Source organism: Misgurnus anguillicaudatus, chromosome 3 (genome assembly GCF_027580225.2).
Source record: "Misgurnus anguillicaudatus chromosome 3, ASM2758022v2, whole genome shotgun sequence".
Taxonomy (NCBI): Eukaryota; Metazoa; Chordata; class Actinopteri; order Cypriniformes; family Cobitidae; genus Misgurnus; species Misgurnus anguillicaudatus.
The window spans coordinates 40,166,845-40,183,413 of NC_073339.2; the positions used below are offsets into that span (position 1 = coordinate 40,166,845).

Here is a 16,569-nt window from a genome sequence, read left to right on the forward strand (position 1 = left end):
TTAATAGATTTATAGCATTTTGAATAAAAACTTGTCATTGATTTATTGCATTTTGTGGAAAAAATTATCTGTTTTTATAATAAATCTTTGAAAATCAAGTTATGGATTTGAATTTTTTATGTTTGTATAACCTAAAGATGCTATGTTAAAGTTTGTAACAGAAAATAGTGGTTTTCATCTTGTCACTTTCTTGGTATAGAAAACACGTTTTTACCAAAATGTGTCAAAATGGATTTATTGCGTTTTGGAACCAAACTCTTCATTTGTTACCCTGGACCACAAAACAAAGTAATAAGAGTATTTTTTTTATTGAGATTCATACATCACCTTAAAGCTAAATTAAAAAGGTTATGCTAAATGTTAGGATATGACGATATTTAGCTGAGATACAACTATTTGCAAATCTGGAATAAAAAAAATCAAAATATTGAGAAAATCGCCTTTAAAGCTGTCCAAATGAAGTCCTGCACTGCATCCACTAAATTTTAATATATTTACCATAGAAAATGTACAAAATATCTTCATGCAACATGATCTTTACATTATATCCCAATGATTTTTGGCAGAAAAGAAAAATTTATAACAAACAATGTATTTTTGCCTATTGCTACAAATGAAGAGTTTGGTTCCAAAAATGTATCGCCAAAATCAGTATTGTATCTGGTCAGTATTAAAAAGTAAATTCTTCATTTTATGCAAAATCCGATATCCGCCATGTTGTTCTCTCGTTGTTTTCTCTCTTTTTTTCCAAACCGCGACAAACGCCAGTCCTCCTTCACTGCAGAATGCAATAAATCCGCTTAACCAATCACAGCGCCCCATTCCACACATTGTAAACAATAATGGCGGTGGTTTGAATAGACACAGAATCCTAGTTTTCCTCATCTACTTTGTATTTATATGATCAACAAACAAACAAAAACAAAATAATAATTTTAATGGAATTGATAAACCTGTGGTGGTTTTCTTCTTCTCACACGACAGCATCAAGCTTCTGTCATGCTAACACATTGACTCCAGGGGATCTTATAAAAACTTTCTATTTTTTTACACGAAAATCGAGCAGGACCAAAAACATTTTACAGCTGATTGCTGGATTTTTTATGGATTTAAATGTTTAATGTTATTATAACCTAAAGATGCTATGTGAAAATTTGTAACAGAAAATAGTGTTTTTCATCTTGTCACTTTCTTGGTATAGAAAACACATTTTTACCCAAAGTAGTCAAAATGGATTTATTGCGTTTTGGAACCAAACTCTTCAAATATACCCGTGCAACTTATGACTTACTTTTTTAGTGTGCAGTATGCAGTGTTAGTACTGTTTTAAGTGTCCACTCAATATTTAAGCCAAACCCCTGCTTTACGTTTCTCGAACGCCTGGTCCACACCTCAACCGTTATCACTTGACTGCAGTTCACCCAATGCATACGCAGGTCAGATGCATATCTTATAAGGAGCTTAATATATTCTTTGAGTCTGCATTAAAGTCAGTGACTCTTCAAGTGAACCAGCAGCCCAAACTCTTCGCATTATCAGAGGCAGATCAATGCACATTAGCATACTGCTCCCTAGCAACCAGAAAATGAACAGGACATCTGTGGCACTGTAATCACTTTCTGTCAAACAAGGCAGATGAACAACATCTTACCTCAGACTGTAACCTGTCCTTCTGTTCACCTTTTGACCTTTCTCATAAATCTGCCTTTCCATGTAAATGTGCTAGCCTGTAATGGTGAATTGAATTCATATAAAGGTTTTGAATCATACTTCTGTGAAAGATAGATGGACTTTTGGGCTTCTAATCAGAAGCACCATTTACTACCATTATAGAACAGCCACAATGTTTTCTAATTTAACTCCGACTGTGTTCGTTTTAAAATAATAAATCATATGCATCGAGAATGGCATTAGAGTGAGTAAATAATGGGGTAATTTTCGTTTTTGGGCAAACTATCCCTTTAAGTCATTGTCACCAAAACAAGTCTTGATATATTTATTAAGGAAATGTGTAAATGTATGTAGGTAGATCTACCAAGAGACTCAAGAAATATCGTCTGAGCACCATTAGCATTTTGTATGTAAACAATAAAAGATCTATTATTATTCTTTATGCTTGACATTTATTAGTTGAATTATGGGATTTAATAACGTTCTTATCTTATTATCTATGAGAATAATCATCAGTCATTTTTACATTTAACGTCATTTTTACACAATCATTTTTCTGCACCCTTTCTCTCCAATTTAAGCAAAATTGACGCACATGTCGAATTAAAGATGCAGTGTGTAAGTTTTAGAAGAATCTCTTGACAGAAATGCAATATAATATACGTAACTATATTATCAGGGGTGTAAAAAGACCTCAAATAACGAACAATTATGTTTTAATTACCTTAGCATAATACGTTTTTATCTACATACACTGCGGGTCCCCTTACATGGAAGCCACCATTTTGTTTCACCATGTTTCTACAGAAGCCCTTAACAGACAAACTTTGTTTAATAAGTTGCCTCTGATGTAGACATGTTTGTCCTGTGGCATCTACCGTAGCTTCTCTATGCATTTCAAAAGGGAGGGGTCAGCTGTGGATGATCTGTTGGTTGCAATTTGCAACCTCACCACTAGATGCCGCTAAAATTTACACACTGCACCTTTAAAGGAACGATTAGTAAGTTTATATGTTTGATCAATTTCGGGCAGCAAACCCTGGTTAAGATGCCTGTTCGCATTCGCTTTTGCCTTAAACACAGTTTCTGTACATACACTGTAAAAAATTATATGAAATTAAATTCAACTTGTTTTATAAGTTATGTACATCGCAAGTACAAGCTTTAAAATGTTAATTCGAATTGACTTGCAAAACCAATATTTGTTTTAAAGGTGGGGTGCATGATAAAAAAAATGTTGAAAAGGGAGTCGGGCCGAGTACCAAAACACACTTGTAGCCAATCAGCAGTAAGGGGTGTGTCTACTAACCGTCATCGTTGCCTGGATTGTGTATGTGTGGGGCAGGTCTATCAAAAGAAGGTCCAGATTCTATTGGGGTAGGGGCGTGTTTGTTTTGGTGATTTCAAATGTCAGCATTTGTGTTCAGAGATCATGCTTACTTAAGCATACTTAAAAAACTAAGATACAATAGATGTGCTTGCAAGCCACACACTTGTTGACCATTGCTAATGCGCACAGCAGTGCACGCTGTCTGAGATGTTATCAGTCTCATTTCGTGGGCAGGTTGAGGAATGGTGTTGTTAGCTAAGGGGCAGCCTGAAGGTTAGTACTGATATTGATGGATGGAGAGGGAATTTAGCTTATTGCTGTATAGTTACCATAGGACCAGGGAAGAAATACCAACAAGTCAGGTATGGAAAAACAACCCACTCTCACGGCCTTAAAGCTCAACTCTTCATTATAAAACAAATTACTATGTCCTATCTCCTTTCCCTGAGCTCTTTGTTGAATTCACTCCCGAGTCCTTTTTCCACATTTCCACGCCCCCTCCCCGGGGTCTGGGTGTTTCTATTAGCTTACTTCATTAAGTGGAGGTTGATTGTCTTTTCCTAAGGGACGTTTTGTGATGTATGGGTAACCGGGAATTGTCTCTGGGTTCTGCGGATGTTCACAGAGCAATGGCTGAATCAGAAGTCATCACCTACTTGAGACTCACTGTGGAAATTTCCAACAAAGGAAACTTGAAAATTTCAGAAAGAGTTGTTACTCATCTATCATACGCTGTATGTTGTCATCCCACGCAACATTTTCCATTACAGCCACTGGATAACTTAACAATAAATGTGCCATGAAATATGAGGCAAGTCTGTTCTTGGCTCGCTTTGCTTCAAAGCAGATGTTTTAGGGTCGCCGTCCTGCAGCGAAACACTTAGTAATTAACTTTGTTTGCGCTCCGAAGACGCTTTTCCTCATTTGTCTTCCGCTTCCTGCTTTGAGGACGATTAAGAATAATAATGATGCATTAAGATTTGCATTTGCCGATTGTATTTGTCTTTTTCTCACCCTGTTCCTATTCAGATGCAATCACATTTCAGAGCTTAATGTGTACATGGTTAAAGCAATAAAAATATGCATCATTGTGCCATTCAGTTGCTTTGAGAGCCAGTTCTGTGAAATAAGTTTTGAGAAATATTGACATCATTAGTGTTTTGTATATAAATAATAAAACAAAGCAGATCCATTATTTTTCCATTTATTTTGTCAGCTACTAGGCTTGACTTTTATCAGTTGAATTATGAGCTTCAATAACATCCTTGAGTATATATAATTGAGTATAATCATCAGTCATTTTTACACATTCATAATTGAGATCATTTTTCTGCAGATTTCTCTCCAGGTTAAATAAGATTGACTCACGTCGAACTGAAGGAACAACACAATCCCTTACGTTCAGTTATTAGCTGGGTTTCCATCACCCTGATTTTATGCACATTTTGAAGTATCGCATAAGAAACGAGTAATGGGAACGCAAAATTTCAAATAAAAAACCTGTGCCGTAGAATTGTTCCCTCCTCCTACTATAAACCTTGTGTATGCAAAAGACAGCTGGAAAACAGGCCAGTCTTAACATAACGCAATGTACGCCCCAACATGAAATTACACATTAAATTAATTACAATGTTGTTACAATGCTAAACAAAGTTGTGACTGCTGAGTTAGCGCTATATGGTTGTTAATGCTATATGCTAGCATTTAGGCTAAAGTTCTACTATTGACATTATAGTTACGTTTTGCAGGTCCATGCCGAAAAACGCAACCTTACCACTCAGAAACGTCCATTAACTCCACAATTAATTATTCTTCAAATTCCATATCTTTGTCTGATACAGGCTTAAACATAAGGTCTGTTTACACACACAGAGAGCTACTGAAGGAGCTGCTCTGTGAAACAACCAATCAGAGCAGAGCTCAACATTATTTTTCATGACCCTTTCAAATGAGTTAATAATAGACCATTTCTGCCCAAGTAGCAGTGCTTTGCCTTCTGAGAATATAGTTCATACATTTAAAAAGATGGCTGTGTCGCCTATGACCTTGTTATTTGTACACTCTGTGACTATACAAATCACAACATATTTAGGAAAATGTTGCCGTAATTTTTCACTCATTGAAAGCAGTATGCTAGCCGGAGCCATTTACTTCCAGTCTTTGTGCTGAGCTAAGCTAGGGGTGGGTGGGTGTGGCAGACAGAGTTACAGGACGCACGGAGATGAAAAAGGTATCACGAATTTCTGTTTACGTGTCATTGTCACGTATTGGTTACTCAACTGCTTTTTCCTATTTTCAAACCATTTTTGCTTCGGTTTAGGGTTACATTTGGTGTTTGCATTCGGATGTCACTTTAAGTATTGGTTTATAAAAAAAATTCAGATTTTTTTATATTTTCTAAATTTAAAACAATTGTTGCCTGGCTTTAGGTTTAGAGTTGTGTTTGGGTAAGGACATCATTTTATGTAAATCTAACCCTAAACCGAAGCGACAATGGTAAGAAAGTAGGAAAAACAGTTGAGTATACGTGACAATGACACGTAAACAGAAATTCACAATCACGAAAAACGCGGAAATTCTTGACAGTATCATGAAAAAGAATAAAAAAATTACGTGCCTAGTACGTAATTTCGTGAGACTGGGCTGGACTTACAGTATCTAACTCTGGGGGATATGGTGAATAAGCTAAAGTCCCAAAAAGTTGCCATGTTCCTTTAAGACAAATCTTAATGTAAATGTACATGTAAAACCATCTTTGGATAATTTTTGCACTTAATAAAGCCACATACCTTTTATGTAGATATCAGACAACAATTTAACATATTATTACAATGCATTCTTTGGCATCTTTAATTTGCAAAAAGCCTTTACGTGCACTTGGGTTGGTTTTTTACTTATACAATAGAGTAAATGGAAGAATAATGGGAGATGGAAAGCTTTTGCCGACTGACATCTAGCTTTTTCCGCTTACGTTGTCTTTCCCATATATGGGGCTCGACGTCTTCGCAATGCCATTGCTGCTAGTGCCTGCATCAAAAATTCTGCATTTCTTCTTTCATTCGCTCAAACAACTTGATGGAAACATTGTTTTTTTGCAAATTTTGAAAAGATGACCTTCACGTTTGAATGGAAATCCAGCTATTTTCAGTCAGCACTGTGTTGCCGTATTGTCATTGCAAGACTAAAATGTGTTATTTTCAAATGCCAGGTAAAAAATAAACCCTTTCGAAAAATATATAATATTTTCGTAGTGTATATTCAATGTAAATGTCAAATCAATCACATGATTTAATGAATTTTGTATAACACAGCTCATACCTTGGAGACGGTATCACAGAATATTTTAGTGGTTTTGAATCCTTGACTGTTTAAAATCCGGGTATACTTTGAAACCGGTAACTGGCCCATGCCTAGTATCTACCGTACCGTTTAGTTGTAGATATGTATGCATTTGGAACCAATATGTACTTTTGAGGTACTAATAGGCACTCCTTAGGTACAAAGGTGTGTTCCTGCATTTATACACTGCCAAAGTGTTCCTGCATTTATACACTGATCTGTCCAATTTTGCTCCTAGTAAATCAGTCATTTCAATTAATTATCTATAATCATTTACAAATCTCTCTCTCTTTTCCTTTTCTGCAGTTTGTGGCTCAGCCAAACTGTCAACAGCTCTTGGCCACACTGTGGTACGACGGTTTTCCAGGCTGGCGTCGCAGGCACTGGGCTGTGAAGTTGGTGATGTGCTTCATTATCGGCCTCCTCTTTCCTGTCTTCTCCATCATTTACCTACTGGCTCCTAAGAGCACGTTAGGGCTCTTCATTAAAAAACCCTTCATCAAATTTATCTGCCACACGGCCTCCTACCTCACCTTCCTCTTCCTCCTCCTGCTGGCCTCGCAGCACATAGCACGCACCAACCTACACATGCAGGGCCCTCCGCCCACTGTGGTGGAGTGGATGATACTACCTTGGGTGCTGGGTGAGTATTACTATTGTGGTTAATGTAGCTTGTATAGTTTGCATATTGTTTTGCTCAATTGATAGAGCATTATGTTAGTAAAACCACAACCAAATAGACACACATATTAGAAAAAAAATGCATATTGTATGCATAATGCATAAATGTAATGTGATGTTGTGCGGCTCTCTGGAATACTTGATTCCGATTGGTCAGTTGTGGCATTGCGCAGTCAAATATGTTTTTGTATGCAACAATAATGTGCAATAATAACCAGCTTACAGTACATGATATATTTAAGCAGTAAGATACTAATAATAGAGCTAAATATACTTCAATTAGCTCTGTGAACAGGTCGTATAGTAACTGTATGTTAACAAGTCAGCATCAAAACCAGATTTTTGGTTTTATATGTGCCTATTTTTATGATGCATATGCTGATTTGTTACGTATACAGGTGTTTAGACCTGTGTGTGTGTGTGTGTGGGTTTCCTCACAGGCTTCATCTGGGCTGAGATCAAGGAGATGTGGGACGGAGGTTTTAATGAATACGTCCATGATTGGTGGAACCTAATGGACTTTGCAATGAATTCGCTCTATTTGGCCACGATATCCCTAAAGATCGTCGCCTATGTCAAGGTGAGCTTCTAATCTTGGTAGTCATTCATGTTCATGTATGAACACTCACGCATGCCAGACTGCATGACCATCTGGGACTACTTTAGTCAGCCTGCATGAAGAAGGTGCCAAGCCCTTACAGTACAACACTGTATATTGTGTACATGTATGAGATAAAAATGTCCCAGTGGTCCATACTTTACGTTTGGTTTTGCATCATTTGGTCAGTTTGTCAAGCATGCGTCTGATAAGCTGTAAATGTTTGTGTGAAATGCGTCTACAGATGTGTTCTTATGTTCTAGTATGATTAAAATCTTAAAGGATGAATCTGGTAATGTATAGGAGAGCAGACTTTTAACAAGTTGAGCTCAGTCATGCCTGGCACTGCAAACCGGCCTCATTTCTCTGCCCACTGAAACATGGAATTATGGGATAGGGCTGAGGAAGGAAAGGATTTGGAAATCCCAAACCTGAAAGGTTTTAGCAGTAACACTTTGTGAATATATTTGCTATTTTTTGGTTTTACAGTATATTTTCGTTCTTTACAAACCCGAAGTTACGCTTTCTCAGAATCTATACTCTTACATTGGTCTCAGTTCTGACTGGTTTAATTCTCCTAGTCAGTTGGGGAGAAAGCCAAAGCTGATACTTTAATGAATCCTCCTGGCTTATGTCAATATGTGTATAAGCGTTGATTTCCCTATTTGGTTGTTATTGCACCTGCTTCACTAAATGAAGAATTGGGTGCTAAAAGTGATAGGTTATAGGTTGCAGCAGAAAGTCATGGTTTTGCATACTGTACAATTTAAGTTCACTACTGCAAGTCATAATGTTGAATCAGCTCTTTAAAATGTTAAAAGAAAGCTTGACTATACTGTACAGTGTGATTAAAAAAGTGTAGAGTTATAATGCTTCTCAATGCAATTTTAACATCTTTTGATAAATTACTGCAGACATGATTGCTAGAAATGAAAACAAAAAATTACTTTAGATAAAATACAGTCATTATATGCAGTCATAGCGCATTGCTAAGTGCGTCAGGCAAATAGGCTAGTTCAGCGCATTATATAATGACTGTCATTTTCATAATCGAATAATGAATTAGTTGTGTCTGCTATTAGCGTCATTTGTATTTTAGCCTACGACTCACCAAACTTGCATTAAATTATGAATTGTACTGCATTATGAACCGTGTAATGACATTTTAGAAAGCAACGTGTTACATTTATGCATTTGGCCAATGGTTTTATCCAAAGTTACTAAAAGGTGCATTGTGTAACTTTTAGAAAGATCTCTTGACAGAAATGCAATATAATATACACTCACCTAAAGGATTATTAGGAACGCCATACTAATACAGTGTTTGAACCCCTTTCGCCTTCAGAACTGCCTTAAAGGAATAGTCTACTCATTTTCAATATTAAAATATGTTATTACCTTAACTAAGAATTGTTGATACATCCCTCTATCATCTGTGTGCGTGCACGTAAGCGCCGGAGCGCGCTGCGACGCTTCGATAGCATTTGGCTTAGTCCCATTCATTTAATTGTACCATTTAGAGATAAAGTTAGAAGTGACCAAACACATCAACGTTTTTCCTATTTAAGACGAGTAGTTATACGAGCAAGTTTGGTGGTACAAAATAAAACAGAGCGCTTTTCTAAGCGGATTTAAAAGAGGAACTATATTTTATGGCGTAATAGCACTTTTGGGAGTACTTCGACTTGCCTGAAAAGTCCGCTCCCCTTCTCACTCTCATAATGGGAGAGGGAGGGTGTTACTGCGCCGGAGATAATTCCATTTTTGTGAAGAACTTTTGTAAGAGATCAGATTCAGAGCCTCATCAAAACGTACACGTCACGCTAAATGCGTCAGTGTTTAAGTTGGGTAAGATTGCCATCTAGTGGATAATAGCGGAAACATCAATAAGACAAAAACAACTCAGAGAACGTTTTCTCTTTATTGACGAAATGACTCAACAATATTTATTGACATTTATCTGGATATCACCATAATTGTGCAAAGGTAGAAAAATAAAAAAATGATTAAAGACTGTGGTGTTTATTTTCATAAATCAGTACGCAGCAACAGTGGCGCAGTGATACTTGTGATGCGGTCTGAACCGTGGGGTTACCGGTGTATTTCATCACGGCTTAGAACGCGTTTTAACCAATCAGAATGAAGAACCAGAACGAGCCGTTTTATAAGCAACTTTTTACACTAACGGCTTTCGGCAGATATTTAAAAACAGCCGATAGTCATGGCCGATATATCCTGTCAATCGGTAGAGAACAGGAAAATCTGAGCTCTGTGTATAGAAAATTTATATAGTAAAGTCATTATATTAATGAATAACATGTAATCTTTAGAATTTAGTTAATGCAAGTTAATATAACCACCAGACTAATGGTATAGGCATCAGTATTGACATATATCAGCCTGAATAATCGCCTTTCGGTGGAAAAATTACATATCAGTGCATCTTTAGTTTTATCTACATACACTGTGGTCCCCTTGCATGAAAGTCACCATTTTGCGCGCTGCCATGTTTGTACACTAGCCCTAAATGGACAAACTGCTCTATAGAGTGTGTTTTGTTACTACACTGAGCTCGTTTACATGCACACCAATAATGCTATTATAATGGGATTTTGGCAATACTGCGATTATACCTTAACTCATGTAAACGCAATAGTTTGATAAAAATAATGCGATTAAGCTCATAATCGCAGTAAGTATAATCTCATTAAAAGAGGTGGCGTACGCTGTTTATAATCGCAGTATGTGTCCATGTAAACGCTTTAATCGCATTTATACCGCACTAACTGAAGTGCGCGTGTGTTTTAGTCACGCACCTTGAGCACAAATTCATTTTAAACTTGACATTAGGAAGTTTTACATGAACTCTGCCATCACGACTCGCTGTCAGCAGTCTGCCTTCATTCAGAAACAGCTCAAATAACATGACAGCAGTGTATAAAACCTTTAAGGGACATTATAACGATAATTATAACGATAAATATATTAGTGACCACATCATAATGATAACTTCATGCTAATTCGCTCAACGAGCGCAGCATTACCTAATATTGGATATTTCTTGTAATAAAAACTTTAAAAACTTTAGGTAATTTTATGGTATGGACTTCAGCAACGAATGAGCTTTCTACTGCATTTTAAGTGCGCGTGCACTGCAAGTTCGAATAGATTTGATTGGCTGTCAATGGTTTATCGTTCATCATGTGCCAAAATCCCTATTGTTATAGTTGTTGTGTGAACTTTGCTATTATCTTAAAAAAAAACTATTTTTAAAACTATATTTTTATATCGTTTTAATGTGAACGCCCTTTACAGGCACGGTCATATTTATATCTTCATCACGGCACCGGATAATGAAATACATCTATAACAACGTGTTTTTCATTTAACGTAAGTAAATTAAAACATTGGACCATATATGTGAGTTCATCATTTGTGCTCTGCATTGGGCTATAATCCGAAAAAAAAAACTGCATGTAAACCGGAGTGAAGAGGTTAGCTCCAGTCATGTAAACATCTTACTGCGCTTAAGACCTTACTCGCATTATTGGAAATAATCGCATTATTGTTGTGCATGTAAACGAGCTAAGTGTCTCAGACGATGACATGTCTGCCCTGTGGTGGCAACCTTAGCTTCTCCTTGATTTCGAAAGAAGGGGGTTAGCTGTGTACTGAGGTGTTGCTTGCAAAGTTGGTTCCAAAAAAAGATAACTCAATTTTAAAAATTTTTTTTAAACAAGTTTATTATTATGTTATCATATTTTTGTTGTGTTTTATTTAGCTACTTAGCTGTATTTTTTTTGTTATGAAGGCTTAGATCAAAACAAACCAACTGCAGTTTAATTTATATTAATTGGAATGAACAAACAAAAGGCTCATTATGCGAGTCTTTTTTCCTCAGGTGTCAATCACAGATTATTCAGGAGCTTTCAGGAGTCTTGTGAAAACATGTTTAGAATTTGTTTTGTGGACTTATATCAGTGAATTTTGCTTTTTCAAAAACCAAACATAAAAATTTTTTCCTCAAAAATACAAACATGTACATGTAGCCCAGCTTGTGCTGAACACAGTGTTATGAGACTTTTGCCATTATTATGTTTTTAAGCACCTGAAAAAAGCACAAATGTCAGTGCTGGTCAAAACTGCTCAGGGATGCAACATCAGCCAAGACCCCAGAGCATTAAAGTGCATTCAAGCTGTATGTTTTTATCAGTATGTTTGCTCCCTGGTAATCGAAATGGTGACCTTTGTGTTGTTCATGCAGTGCATTCAAAAGATACAAGGTTTCGCTTACCCCTTTCAGTTCTAACAATGAAATCGAATGATAAAATAATAAGTGATCAGATTTTTTCTAAATGTTTATCCCTGCAGTATAACAGTTCTCGTCCTCGAGAGGAATGGGAGATGTGGCATCCGACGCTAATTGCCGAAGCATTGTTCGCTATCGCTAACATCTTCAGCTCGCTGCGGCTCATCTCCCTCTTCACGGCCAACTCGCACCTGGGGCCGCTGCAGATCTCACTGGGCCGCATGTTGCTGGACATCCTCAAGTTTCTCTTCATCTACTGTCTGGTGCTGCTGGCTTTCGCTAACGGACTTAACCAGCTTTACTTTTACTACGAGACCAAGGCTTCAGATGAGCCTAACCACTGCAAGGGGATTCGCTGTGAGAAACAGAACAATGCCTTCTCTACGTGAGTTTTTGGCTTGTTTCTCTTTTTCTCTCTTCCATCCTTTAGTTTATTTGTATCTTCATTCATTTTTACAATCATTGTTGAACTAAATGGTACAGTTATTTAACTACTAAATTACAAGTTATTGTATTGGACTTTAGCCTCCTTGTTGGAGCATCCAACTCTCATGCCAGATCAATCGGCGGTTCAAGTAGGACCAGTTATACACACAGAACTTGTGAAAATTTTAAAATCTTACCAGGTTATTGCAAAATGTTTGTTTTCTTTTGCAAGTAAAACATTAGTATTTTTCATCCCTGCATTGCAGCTGTAGCTCAATGGTGATTGGGCAGAACTAATGGCATTTTGAATATTCATAAGGACCTAATGCTTTTCCAATGATCTGTTGACACGTCAATAACCCACAATATTCCAACGCAGCACAACAGGTGTAAAATCACCTCATACATATTCATGAGAGGAATTTGTTGCAAAGGATATCCTGCTTCGCTCTTCAGAGAAACCGTAGCCGCTCGGTGACACGTAAACCCCTAAAACAAAAATCCTCAGCATGTTGTTGAAACGTCTAGGGACATTTTTACATTCCCATCAACGTTACATTTCCATATGCCACGTCCCATATCAAATCCCTCAACCCATATCCCTTCCCGAGAACAAGCTTTTCTGAACTTCCTGTGCTGATTTTCCAATGTGCAGTCATCCAGACGGCCCTTCGCAGATTAAGTGGCTCGACGTTCCACAGGGTCTGTGCCAATTCAAAGAGACAGAGAGGCAAAAGAGATTTCGCTGACAGGGATCCTACACACACCAGTGCAGAACGTCCAGAGTGATATTTTGTCCTCTCGGTTCGTAAGCCAAAATTACAAATGTCGTCCGCAGTGGCACAGGAACTGGACTTATTTGTGGACAGCTGTAGGCTGAAGTGGGCTGGCAGTTATGTCACTGTTTCTACGACTCTGTGAGGTGCTAGAAGCAAACCTGTGTGCCTCTATTAGGGCTCCACAACAAGAGCTGTCACAGCAGCCCTGCGGTTAAGGTGCTGTCCGAGCATTATTTGTTATTCGCTGATTGTACAGGTGACATAGAATATGCCAAAATACAGTATAGCATGGACACAGCCTTCAAAATCTGCCTCAGGTGTTAGGAATGGAGACTTGTTACTTAAAGGTGCATTGTGTGATTTTTAGAAGGATCTCTTGACAGAAATGCAATATAATATACATAACTATATTATTAGTGGTGTATAAAGACCTTACATAATGAACTGTATTGTTTTTATTACCTTAGTATGAGCTGCTTTTATCTACATACACCGCGGGTCCCATTTTATACCACCATGTTATTACAGTAGCCCTACATGGACAAACTGCTCTATAGGGCGCTATTTGTCACTACGTCGTCTCAGACGATGACATGTTTGTCTGGCGACGGCAACCGTAGTTTCACTATGCGGGGGGGTCACAGTCTCATCATTAGATATATCGCTAAAATCTATACAGTGGAAATTTAAGGATTGCATGCATAATGCATTCATCTATGCACATGCTCAGTAGAGTTTTGTTTATTTAAAGGAAAACACCACCGTTTTTCAATATTTTACCATTTTCTCAACTCAAATTAGATGAATTAATGCATGCCTATATTTTTTCAATGCGTGCGCTTGATCTTTGTACGGCGCCTTGTGAATGTGTTGGCATTTAGCCTAGCCCCATTCATTCCTTAGGATCCAAACAGGGATGAATTTAAATGCCACCAAACACTTCCATGTTTTCCCTATTTAAAGACTGTTACATTAGTAAGTATGGTGGCACAAAATAAAACTTTTGTTTGGAGCCATAGGAATGAATGGGGCTAGGCTAAATGCTAACACATTCACGAAGCGCTGAACAAAGATTAAAAGTGCACGCATTGATAAAAGATAGGTATGTAATTCATTTAAGTTGAGGTAAGAACATAGTAAAATATTGAAAAACTATGGTGTTTTCCTTTAAACTGAAGGGGTCTTAAGGGGGACATTTAAAAGATGTTAAGGTCCCTTGACTGAATGCTAATTTGATGCTGTTAAAACTATTTTTGTAAACAAAAATATAATTATGCAAACATAACATTGGTTATGTATGGTTTCAGTACAAAACCAACATTTTTGTAAAAAATGTTTTTTAAATAAATAATTTTGTCAATCAATATATTCTAGTCAAAGGATGACCACATTAAAGATGCTAAAATATAACATATTTTTGCTTTGTTAAGAAGTTTCTTTAGTCGCAGCATAATTCCTATAGTTACATTTTATATATTTGGTTTTATAATAATAAAAAAATGAATAAATAATAAAATGTATTATTAATGAAATTTTAAACTATGTATTTAGGTCACAATCCTCTTGCACACTACATGAAAACTTGAAAACTATACCATGCACATACACTCTCAGTAAAAAGGTACAAAAGTTGTCACTGGGACGGTACCCTTTAAAAAGGTCCAACTATTTACCATTTTGGCACAGATGGTACCAGTATGTACCTCTAAGGTAACAATGTTTACCTTAGAGTTACCAATATGCACCTTTTAGGTACAAAAGTATACGTTTTAAAAAGATACTGCCCAAGTGACAACATTTGTACCTTTTTCTGAGTGTAGTTTGCAACCAATAGCAAGTGTTTATTTTTTCTTTAGTCATGGGTTAACGTGCCCAGAGCACAAAGTGCTTTAGGCTTTACAAAAAAAAATTGAATGACGCCCCTGCACGTGCTATTGGGAATTAAAGTCAGTGAGATGTTACAAATCTGTGACAAACAGAAAATAAAACAGTGTTTCGCCCACCTGCATCCCCAAGCACGGCACATTTCTCTGTCAGCTTTCTCACAATAGTAAGGCTGCATGTTTCTTGTGTGTTCCTCCCAAAGCTTCCAGATACCATACGCTTAGCTTGTACACATTCCTGCGTCCGTTCTGTCCTTTTTTCCTGTTTTCAAGAAACCAGGTTGTATTTATCTCTGCCGAGACTTTGATGAAAGCTGACGCCGTTGAATATTTAATGCGATGAAAATAAAAAAATCACATTTCCTTTCACCCTAAGGGTGCACGTAGACACAAACGGTGAATCTTTGAGGCAGACCAGATGTCGCGGCATTCGATGCTGTACATTGTGATAGCTTGTAGCGAGGTTATTCAGACAGTTGGATCAGGCTGACATGTTTGTCATGTGCATGCAAAGGTTAATATTAGTTTGTGAGATTCATTAATCATTAAATACATTTTTGGAGTGAGAATAATGAACCGCAAAAGAATAAATATAAAAGTGCAGAAACATAGTTCATTCCCTGATTCAAGTCGCAAGTATTATAAATCAAAACAACAGCAAAATGCATTAAAACATTGATTGATAGTCTGTCTGTTTTCCTTTCTTTTGTTCCATTTCCTTTCTGTTATTTCTATTATAGATGGCAAATGTTATAGTTTTGACATTTTCATTTATAAATCATCAACTATTTCAAATCTTCCTGCCATCTTTTTTTTAAGAACACATGAATACCTAATGTGCCAAAAAGTAATAAAACGTTTGAGTTGATCATAATATTGAATTTGAAAACAAAAGTTACAGTGTTCCAAAACAATAACTTCAAAATCTAATTTTTATTGAAAACGATCACTTCTTTTTCTCAGGCAAGAGAGAAAAATCTAATGAGCATGTGCGTATAAAGTCATTATTTGCAAATCGTGTTTTGCAAAGAAATTTAGTGCTTCGTAATTGCCTCCGGTCTGCCCTACACATAATATCTCATATTCACTGCATTTCACAAGATTTTAGTATTATTTTTCATTTTTTTCTAAATTGATCCATTTCTCATTCTTTGATTATAAACTGTTTACCCCTGGAGCCTTGTGATCTCTGGCCCATTCCAAAATTCATCTGGGATATTGTCTTGATACTTTTATTTTTAGATCATTCAGAACTGTGTCTCATTTCAGTCTGTCTGCTTTTCAGGTTATTTGAGACACTGCAGTCCCTGTTTTGGTCGATATTCGGCCTCCTGAATCTGTACGTGACCAACGTCAAGGCTCGGCATGAGTTCACCGAGTTTGTTGGCGCCACTATGTTCGGCACCTACAACGTCATCTCGCTGGTGGTTCTGCTTAACATGCTCATCGCTATGATGAACAACTCCTACCAGCTCATCGCTGTAAGTACTGAGCATTACTTCTGTAACCTATGGCTAGAAACATGCGCTACGCCAGTATGTTATTGGTTCCAT

General features: G+C 37.0%; 1 protein-coding gene across 1 annotated transcript in view; it reads left to right on the forward strand.

The window, feature by feature from the left end:
- Positions 1 to 16,569, forward strand: part of trpc5a (transient receptor potential cation channel, subfamily C, member 5a) — an 83,911-nt gene that overhangs the window by 53,991 nt on the left and 13,351 nt on the right. Inside the window, exons 4-7 of the mRNA XM_055205925.2 lie at positions 6,647 to 6,983; positions 7,462 to 7,601; positions 11,991 to 12,313; positions 16,302 to 16,497. Of these exons, the coding sequence (XP_055061900.2) occupies positions 6,647 to 6,983; positions 7,462 to 7,601; positions 11,991 to 12,313; positions 16,302 to 16,497 (996 nt within the window). The remainder of the gene's footprint in view (positions 1 to 6,646; positions 6,984 to 7,461; positions 7,602 to 11,990; positions 12,314 to 16,301; positions 16,498 to 16,569) is intronic.